Source organism: Dipodomys ordii, unplaced genomic scaffold (genome assembly GCF_000151885.1).
Source record: "Dipodomys ordii isolate 6190 unplaced genomic scaffold, Dord_2.0 Scaffold72, whole genome shotgun sequence".
NCBI classification, from domain to species: Eukaryota; Metazoa; Chordata; class Mammalia; order Rodentia; family Heteromyidae; genus Dipodomys; species Dipodomys ordii.
The window spans coordinates 2,662,417-2,672,837 of NW_012267288.1; the positions used below are offsets into that span (position 1 = coordinate 2,662,417).

Sequence of the window (10,421 nt, forward strand, 5' to 3'; positions counted from 1 at the left end):
CGGCCCCTGGCCCAGCGCGCACTCGCCAAAGCCTTCGCGTGGGCCCAGCCGGGCCCCCGGGGAGCCCTTTCATGGAAGGACAGGGAGGGACTTGGAGGTAAAATGCCCTGGGCCGGGAGTGCAGCAGGTGGGAATACTGTGGGGACACCCGCGAGGCCCAGGATTGTTGGAGGCAGTAAACGCTTCATTCAGCTCCTTCCGGGTTTGTTTGTTTGTTTGTGGTCATTGATCTGACAGTGAAAATGTGTTGTAGTTAACTAAGTTGTCCTTCTCTAACCGTAGAAGATGGCACGCACACATCTGTACAGCAGTTGTCTTGGTAGCATACGGGAAGCTTGTGGATTGTTGGGGCCCTGGTAATTTCCCGGGGTTCTCGGATTTTTTGTTTTTGTTTTAGACTTGGTTAGAGGTGGAGTACCACTTGCCGTCTTTTATAGGAGCAGAAACTGTTTTCAGCCTAACTAGTAAGCCTGTAGTCCTGGTGCACTTCTATTAAGATATTCAAGGGAACTTGAAAACGCTTCAAAATTACAAGGGAGAAGAAACATTCCTTAACGTTCCTCTAAACGACTTTGGCCCAGAAGAGAGAATGTAAAACCTGTATTAAATAGACTTCCTGAGGTTTTCATGATTGTCCTACAGTAATTCCGTGAGCCCTAAGGAATTTCAGATAGAAATTTCTCAGAATCAAGTGTATCCTGCTGGGTGTCTGGCTTGGTTGTCGGGCACTGACCTAGCAAGCCTCAGACCCTGTGTTCCATCCTCATACTGCCCCTCCCTTAAAAAAATAGAAACAATCATATCTGGTATATTCAGCTGAGCACCAACACACATTTGTTTATATTTATATATGTATTGTATACTAAGGATTTGGTACAGTTACAAATGTGGAGTGATGTAGGCAGGTTACACTGATGACAGTAAATTATAAAGTGCTATACGGATATTTTCTTTTTTTTTTTTTTGTCGGCGGTAGGGCTTGAACTCTGGGCCTGGGCGCTGTCCCTCAGCTCTTCAGCTCAAGGCGAGCGCTCTACCACTTGAGCTACAGCGCCACTTCCGGTTTTCTAGTGGTTTATTGGAGATAGGAGTCTCACGGTCTCTCCTGCCCGGGCTGGCTTTGAACCACGATCCTCAAATCTCAGCCTCCTGAGTAGCTAGGATTACAGGCGTGAGCCACCAGCGCCCGGCTACGGATATTTTCTTTTAAATTTACATATTACTCGAAGAAATTTAAATATGTTAAAACTATGCAAGGACGACTTTGTGTTGACTTATATGTATTTTTAAAAAGACTCTGTGCCAGCTCTTCTGTCCCTCTACTCAGAAGTCATGCAGAGCCAAAGGTAGTTTGTCATTGTGCAGAACTGTCTGTTTTTGGCTTTTGCAGTGTTTATGACAAATAGGTCTACTAACACAAATTCACTTCCAAGTTTGTTTTCTTTTGTTTTTACAGAATATCAGTTGTCCTTCATTTCAACCCAAAAATGCTTTCTCAGGAAGTGTCTTGAGTTTATAATTTTTCTAACTTGGTAGTTTTTTCAGTTCTCCTGTGGCTCCTGTCTATTTTACCAAAATAAAATCTATTAGACATCAATTCTTATTCTATATGAATCCAGCTAGAAACAAAATAATTTCATAGAAATACTCTTTGCTTTGAATGCAGTTTTCAGTGGCCTTTGATTTGTGTGTGAAACTGAAACAGAGTCAATAAATTAGCAACAGTGATGGCATTTTTACATGCATTTAAAAGGTTGATTTCAGCTTTTCCTTGAATGTCAGGGAAGTCACCAGGTCTTTCTCCTTAGTTGATGATCAGCATTTTGAAGTAGTTTCCTGCTATCCTCTGAAACTTGTGGACTAAAGTGTCAGAGCCACTTCTCAAATGCTCTAGTTATATTCCTACACATTTCCATTTGTTAGCAGCAGGTGCAGATTGGGACTTTTCTGTGGTAAATCATTGGTTATAATATTGAGGGAGGACTCCACCTTTGACCCTAATGTTTCTAATGTAGCCAACATATTGTAACCTTTTGGTACATGGCACTGCTACAGTCTCTTAGACCAGTCCAGAAGAGCAGGTATATGCTGTCATGGTTTTGGCATTGGACTTTTTGAAATCTTAGAAGAGAATATCTGATCAATGAAGACAATAAAAAGATGGCTTTTTTTTTAACAGCCTTTTAGGTGTTCCTATTGCATATGATAACATCAAGGTTGTGGGTGAGCTGGGAGATATTTATGATGATCAAGGACACATTCATCTTGACATTGAAGCAGATTTTGTCATTTTCTGCCCTGGACCAGGGCAAAAACTTATGGTATGTATATCATGTTTTTCCTTTCTTTGCATAATTTGTAATTGGAAAATGTTGATTGCTTGTTTTGTCTGAGGCCAGAATTCAGACTCATTACCTACGACTTTTGCTCATTGGCTAGTGCTCTACTTACGTAAGCCAGGCTTCGATCCCCAAGATTGCCTATTTCTTAGGAATCAAATATTGTGGTAAATAGAAGTTATTTAAAAGAAAATATCATGTATGGAATACTGGAGTTGTTCTTTTTTTTTTTTTCTGTCGATCATGAGGGTTGAACTCTAGGCCTGGGCACTGTCCCTCTCCTCTTCAGCTCAAGGCTAGCGCTCTACCATTTGAGCCACAGCGCCACTTTTGGTTTTCTGAGTGGTTTATTGGAGATAAGAGTCTCACAGCCTTTGACTGGCTTTGAACCACAATCCTCAGATCTCAGCCTCCTGAGTAGCTAGGATTACAGGTGTGACCCACTGGCGCCCAGTGGAATACTGTAGTTTAATAAGAGCATATTAAAATAGTTTTAAATAATGTAACATATCAATTGTGTGTATAAATGGGACTTCATAGTATTTCCATATATACTTACACCAAGCATTGATTATATTCATTCCTCTTTCTGCTCTACCCCCACTCAATACCTTTTCCACTTACTAGTAATTTTTATTCTACTTTCAGGTTGGCCTCCCCCCCACAACACACATACTTATGAGAAAAAGAAAAACATAACAATACTTGCTCTCTGTCTTAATTATTTCACTGAATGTGCCATCTTCCAGATCTATCTATTCTGCCACACAGAATATTCGTCTCTGTGACTGAGAAAAGTTAGTCTTTTCCATCAAAGTAGGTCTTTCTGTTAATCTTATGAGTGTTATTTTCCTGAAAAGTTCCTACTTTAGTCCTTGATTAAATTTTACATCTTATTCCTGCTACTCTTTAAGACATCGTATTACAAGTGCATTGAATTTTAGTTACATTCTGTTCCTGTTCATTAAAACATCCTGTTGCAGATATCGGACCAATCATAGCAGAGGGGCAGGGTCTCCGCTGCATTAGGGATAAAAGGGAGCAGCCTCCTGCTCTGTTTCCTTGTGAAATCTTGGCTGATGGCACACTCTTCTGCAGAAGTAAACTGCCAAGTTCCTTTCAAATTGGTGTGCTTATTTCTACATGGCACCCTGATACCCTGAGGCATATCTAACAATGAATAATGGTCCACTGTGTACATGTGTACATGTTGTCTTTATTAGCATGTTGATGAGTCTCTAGGCTGATTCTATATCTTAACTATTGTGATAAAACCAAACTAAACATGGCCATGCAAATATTCTGTTGTTTGTTTCTTTTGAATACATAACCAGGAATAGAATTGCTGATTAAATGTTCTGTCTTGATTTTTTTTTTTTAGGAACTTCTATATTCTTTTCTATAGTGACTGTGCTAATTTACATTCCTACTTACAGTGTATAAGAATTACTTTTTCTTACAGCCATGCCAACACGTATTATTTTTGTTGTTAAATTTTTTTCTTAATTATACCCATTCTGATGCCAATTAGATGGTTTCTCATTGTAGTTTTAATTTTCATGTCTCTGTTGGGGCTTCATTTTTGAGTATTTTGAGTTGTTTATATGTTCAAGAATTAATGTTTGTCAACTAAATAGCTGGCAGATATTTTCTCCCATCTATGTTGCTTCACTCTGTCCATTGTTTCCTTTGTTGTACTAAAGCTTTTTGGCTTTATGTGACCCATTTATCCATTTTTGCTTTTATTTCTTGTGCTTTGGGAGTTCTAGCCAAAAACATAATTTCTCTTATCAGTATCTTGAAATGTTCTTTTAAGTTTTCTTGTAGTTCAGTATTGCATTGCAGCTTTGATTCATTTTGAGTTGATTTTTCTACAGGTCATAATAGGGGACAAGTTTCAATGTCCTTTGTGAGAATATCCAGCTTTCCCAGAAACATTCATTGGAGAGGATGTCCTTTCTTTAATGTGTGTTTAATTCTGCTCTCTCTTCTGTTCTTTGATCCGTTTGCTCTTTTTGCTGAAGATTGTCTATTCAGGGTCTTGTCCGCTATATAAATTTGTGGGTTTTTTTTTCCTAGTTTGTGAAGAATGTCATTGTGTTGGTATTTTGATAGGTATTACATTGAATCTGCAGATTGCTTTTTAGATATGGCCATTTTAACTATACTAATTCTTGCAGTCCATGAACTTGGGAGTGCCTTGAGGTTTTTCATGTCTTGAGTTTGTTTCCTCAGCTGTTGTAAATGGGATTGGTTCTTTGACTTCTTTTTTGAGATAACTTGTTGGCATAGATGGGATTGATTTTTTTTGGCTTTTTTGTTGGCATAGAACGATGCTACTGGTTTGGTTATAGTAATTTTATATTCTATAATTTTGCTGAATTCTAATTTTTTTTTGGTAGAGTATTTTTGAGTTTCTATAAGATCTTGTTATCTGCAACAACTTCTTTCCAGTTTGAATCCCCTTTATTTCTTTCTTTTGCCTAATTTCTAAGTTTGGAAAATTTTGTTCGTATTTCTTTGAATGAGCTTTCTACTTCTTTGACATTATTAAGTCCTCCTTAAAATTCAAGAACTTGAATATTATCTTTGTTAATCCTGTCTTAGTATTCCTTCCTTTTCATTTTTTTGGCCGGTCATGGGGTCTGAACTCTAGGCCTGGGCACTGTCCCTCACCTCTTCAACTTAAGGCTAGTGCTCTACCACTTGAGCCATAGCGCCACTTCTGGCTTTTTCTGCTTATGTGGTACTGAGGAATCGAACCCAGGGCCTCATGCATGCAAGGCAAGCACTCTACCACTGAGCCACCTTCCCAACCTCCTCTTTTTTTTTAAAAGCTTACTAAGTCTTATGTTAGGTCTTTTCTGCTACTGATGCCTTCTAGCATATTTTAAATTTTGCTGCATGGTTTTCAGCTCAAGAGTTTCTGGGTTGTTGTAAACATTTCTGTTGTTTCTTTAATTTCATTGAGTTTCCTTAGAAGAGCTATTTAAGAGTTCCTTCACACTAAGGACTGCATGTAGTTTCTGCCATCATGAAGTAGGTGAGGTCATGGTTTCCTGTAAGCTGTTGAAGCTTGTTGGCATGTGTTACTATCTGCACATTGACTAATCTCCTAATTTGGCTCCTTTCTTTTCAACAATCTTAAACATGGTACTTATATTCTCTGAACTTGTGGTCCTGTCTGTTATTTCATCACCAGATTCAGATCTGCTGTTGGTGTGCTGTTCAGATTTGTCCCCAATTTTTTGTTGGGTATGTTGTTCAGAAAGAAAGGGTCGAGTGCCTAGAAGGAAATATGACTTTACAAGCCTATCCCTGGAGCTAGGATAGGCCCAGATACCTGACACACAATAACAGGGCTGTGGTTAGACACTGTAGAATTCTACTTTGCTTGAGTACACTCCCTGTGCATGGACCAACCTGACTAGTGTCATTGTGGCCACAAAGCTGTGTTAAGACTCTCAGTCAATAGCTCAGCAAGACCAGTATAATCTTGGATTAGGACCAAGGCTTCTGCTTCTGTGGCCTTCCTGTAGCTGAGGTGGATTTGTGGCCCAGCAGCCAGACCCCCAAGTGATAACCAGGAGTCAGGGCTCTGGGGTTTGTCTTTCATTGAGCTTCACCATGGCAGGCCCGCTATTGTGTTTCAGGTATAAACCTCATGGGGCTTGAGCTCTGGGCCTGAACCCTGTCCCTCAGCTCTTGTGCTAGTGCTTTACCACTTGAGCCACAGCGCCACTTCTGGTTTTCTGGTGGTTTATTGGAGATAAAAGTTTCATGGACTTTTCCTGCCTAGGCTGGCTTTGAACTTCAGTCCTCAGATCTCAGCCTCCTGAGTAGCTAGGATTACAGGTGTGAGCCACCGGCACCCGGCTCGGGCTTAATTTTTAACTCTCCCTCTACAAGGTTGGAGGCAGCTTTCAATTCCCTGCCTTCTTCAATGCATCTTTTCATTTTGTTATACTAAAAGTAGACAAGATCACTGATTTCCTTAGTTTTTGTGCTGTAGTTTGGTGTCTCAGCTGCCATCTTGACCATCTGTAGTTTATGTGAGAGGTCAGTTGGTTGTGTTCATTCTCACAAATGTAGAGTGGCTTCTATTTAGTGTCATACAGAATGATTTGCTGCCCTAGAATCCCCTGTGCTCCAAATCTATTCCTTGTCTTTCTCCCCAATACAATAATCTTACTGTTCTCTAGTAATTTCTGATCTTTATAGTTTTGCCTCTTTCATAATCTCAAATGATTAGCATCATTTTCAAATTAGCACTTAGGACCCCTCTGTGGGTTTCTTTTTTCAGAGTTGTTACTTCCCTTTTTTGATTGTTGAATAATATGCATTCTGTGGACATTCATAGTTTATCAAACCATGCAGAAACTAGCACTGGAACACCAGCACCATCACAAATGTAAAAGATTGCTAATGTTAAATTCATTGTGTATGTGTCAACATTATTTACAACTCTAAAGAAAATGCAAATTTAAAAAAATAAGGTTTTCATGCATGTACTTTGTGCATATTAATTTGGAAGAGGCTTTTGTGTTTTTAAAGAAGTTTGATCCTAAAGCTAAAAAGTCACATACCACTTATATTTTTGTTTTAATATTCTTATGATTTAGCTAGAGGCCATGCTAGAGATTTGCCTATAAAAGGTGAACTCTCTTCTAATAAGACGAATAGGACTGCTTCTATCATGTTAAATCGAATCATTAAAAAATGCATTTTTGAACTTTGAAGAGGAATCTGTTTCTAGTGTAATGTGGACTCCAGTTAAAGAGGCCCAGGCCTCCTGCCTTGAGGTTTTGTTCACCTGTATCAGTGTTTGCTGCCTGATTTCAGTGCAGTTAGTAACTTCTTCACTAGGGAATCTTGAAGTGCGGCGAAAGTTTTGTGTGAAGCAGGTCTGACCCGATTGATTACTGCTTCTTATCCAGATACACAGTTGACTTACAGTAGCTCTAATAAAGTTTGAAACTCTGCAGTCATCTACAGTTACGTTACATTTGGTATAACATGGGAAGTTGAAATTAAGGTGAACTTCCCCACATTAACGTATACCTTATAATTTATAATAGACATATATATATAATAACAATTTATAATCTGAATATTTTCTTTTGAAGATCATTTTGAAGCTTAGAAGATTTCATTCATCTTTTAACTTGAGTCTTTTCTCAATCTTTTTTTTCTTTTCTTTACAGGGTACAGTTAATAAAGTATCATCTAGCCATATTGGCTGTTTAGTACACAGGTGTTTTAATGCCTCCATCCCTAAGCCTGAGCAGATGTCTTCTGAGCAGTGGCAAACCCTGGAGATAAATGTGGGTGATGAACTTGAATTTGAAGTTTTTCGTCTAGACTCAGATGCTGCTGGAGTATTTTGTATTCGAGGAAAACTAAATATGACTAGGTCAGTTCAACATATTTGAAATACAGTTTGAAAGAAGAGATGGGAGACTTAATTGTTTTATTTCTTTATCAAATGTTCCTTATATAGCTGGTAAGCCTGGGCTTAATATTAAGTGGTCCAAAATTTCCTGAGTCAAACCAAAATTTAGAAGCTGTGTTTTAACTTCTGGAGAGATACATTTAAGTAGTAGAGGTAACAATTTAAGTTAGAAGTACATTACATGTTAGATTTAACATTGAGATTAACATATAAAAGCCCATAGACATTTCAGTTGACTGAAGGAGAACAGAATAGAATATTTAAAATGTTACAGTAGTTATATATCTTATACTGCTGTCATGTGGAAAATTTTAGCATTTCAAGTTATTCTTAATCTTGTTCCTTTATTTTTGTCTACTGCTGTTAATTTCTTTTAACTTTTAAATTACAGTTTGCAATCCAAGTGCTCTAAAGTTTCTGAAGAAATGTCAGAAACCAGAACTGAGGAAACTATTGAAAAAATTTCAAAGAAGAAAAAGAAAAAGAAGAAAGATCCGGAAACATATGAAGCAGATGGTACCACCTCAGAGCTAGCAGATTCTGCACATTCCACTGTGAAGGAAGAGATAGAAGATGTACAGATTAGTTGTAATATGGAGAGCCTCCAGGAGGAAGAGCCAAAGATGAAGAAAAAGAAGAAGAAAAAGTACCAAGAAGATCAGGACCCTGTCTTCCATGGCAGTGACTCCAGTGGTTACCAAAGTGACCATAAAAAGAAAAAGAAAAAAAGGAAACAGTGAGGAGGCTGAACTCAACCTTAGACCAGAGAAGAAGAGAAAAAGCACTAGTCTATAGTGCATCTTAAATACTATTCAGTTGTTAAAATATTTACACTGGGTAAATACATGTTTCGAATTATACAAAATTCTATGTAACAGTAATTTACTAAATAGGGTTTTGTACTAAAGTTATAAACCTGACTGTAAATTATTTTTTGTAAAATAAATATTATTAAAATGCCACTTTAATGCATACTGTATAAAATGCTAATTCCTGATGCCTTGCATTCTTTCAGATGTTACGCTGTGTATGAAATTATCTCTATGCCCTCAAGACTTGCAAAAAAGGAAGGGAGTGGAGTTTTTCTCAAATGATAGAGCACTTGCTATCACTCATTAGGCCTTGAATCTAAGCGCCAGAACTGTTAAAAGAAATATTGAAAATGGTACTATAATACAGGGTTTAGTTCAAGTTATTATTCAGATTATTAAGTAAAAAGTTCATTTTTACCTTTTTCTGGGAATAGGTTTCTGTGGTCATTACATGATATTTTACTTCGCTTTTTAAAAAATTCAGTATATTTACTGACTTTAAGTTTTCCTTTGTCATGACTTGTTTATTTCTGTTCGTTGCAATGCACTGCCCAATGGACTTTCTGAAGCCTCTAGTGCAGGTATTTGAGTGAATGCCTATGTGTGTGTGCACATGCACTGCACCTGTATGCATGTCTTCAGTTCTGACAGGTGGATGGAAAGGGCTGTTAGTGTACCGGTTGATTTGTGTTTCAGCTGAATTGATTGTGTGTGTGTGTGAGAGAGAGAGAGAAAGAGAGATACAGAGCCTGATGAAGACAGGATAAACAGGAGTCTCTGTATCAGCTATTTTCAATGCTATTTATCGAGTGCTAGACGTAGAGCTGGCATCAGTTTAATGATAGGTAATGAGTTAGTTCTGTTAGGGGACTATCTTGGACTGATAGAATGGAGAATCCAGGCAGTATATAAATATGGGTGCCAGAGATGGAAATATGCACGCCAATATCTTGTAGTGGAGACTCAGCTGCATTGAGTCTGATGTGACTGGAGATATGTCCTCAGTGTAAAATGCATACTCTATATTTTGAAGATGTACAATAAAAAGTGTCAGCTATTTTAGTTTTTGTATTGACAAAACTTATTTTTTCAGTAGTAGGTTAAACAAAAATAATTTTGGCCTGTTGTTAAAGAGTGAAAACTACCCATGACATTTATATTATCTGTCCTTGGACATGCTATTTAGAACAAAGTGTGAGTTGAAAAAAGTTGTACTTTAAGGGCTTTTAATGTAGTGATGTACTCAGAAATGTTTTAAATGGGCCTTGCCTACCATGCATGAAGCCCTGGGTTCAATCCTTCAGTACCACATAAATAGAAAAGGCCGGAAGTGGCACTGTGGCTCAAATGGAAGACTGCTAGCCTTGCAAAAAGAACCTCGGGCTGCCCAGGCCCTCAGTTCAAGCCCCAGGAGTGGGGAAAAACATTTTAAAGAGTTCTTCCTTCAAATTTGAAGAGCCTATTTCATACATATCAAACAACTTCACATTTATGTTATTCATAGAAAAATACATCATGGTTTACCAATCTGAGTAAATTTTCTGCATAATTGATATTTCTTCCAACTTTATTTTGGTAGTTCTGTGGTTTTAGTTTGGGCCCTCTCACAATGCTAGGCATGTGCTAGAATACTTAAGCCTTTCTGCCAGCTGTTTTTCCAATATTGTGTCTTATGCCTGCCTGGACACTATCCTCCTACCCAGACCTCCCATGTAATTGGGATTAGTGGTGTGAACCACCACACTCAGCCTTTTTATTGAAGTGAGGTCTCACTGAAATCCTGGTCTCTGCTCAGTATCTTGAATTTGTAGGTGTGAG

At 38.1% G+C, this 10,421-nt stretch overlaps 1 protein-coding gene across 1 annotated transcript in view; it reads left to right on the forward strand.

The window, feature by feature from the left end:
• Twistnb (TWIST neighbor) overlaps nt 1-9,105 on the forward strand; it is a 9,762-nt gene extending 657 nt beyond the window's left edge. The window contains exons 2-4 of the mRNA XM_013024068.1: nt 2,180-2,321; nt 7,544-7,752; nt 8,183-9,105. Coding sequence (XP_012879522.1) covers nt 2,180-2,321; nt 7,544-7,752; nt 8,183-8,531 — 700 coding nt within the window. The 3' untranslated portion in view covers nt 8,532-9,105. The remainder of the gene's footprint in view (nt 1-2,179; nt 2,322-7,543; nt 7,753-8,182) is intronic.
• The last annotated feature ends 1,316 nt before the right edge of the window (nt 9,106-10,421 follow it).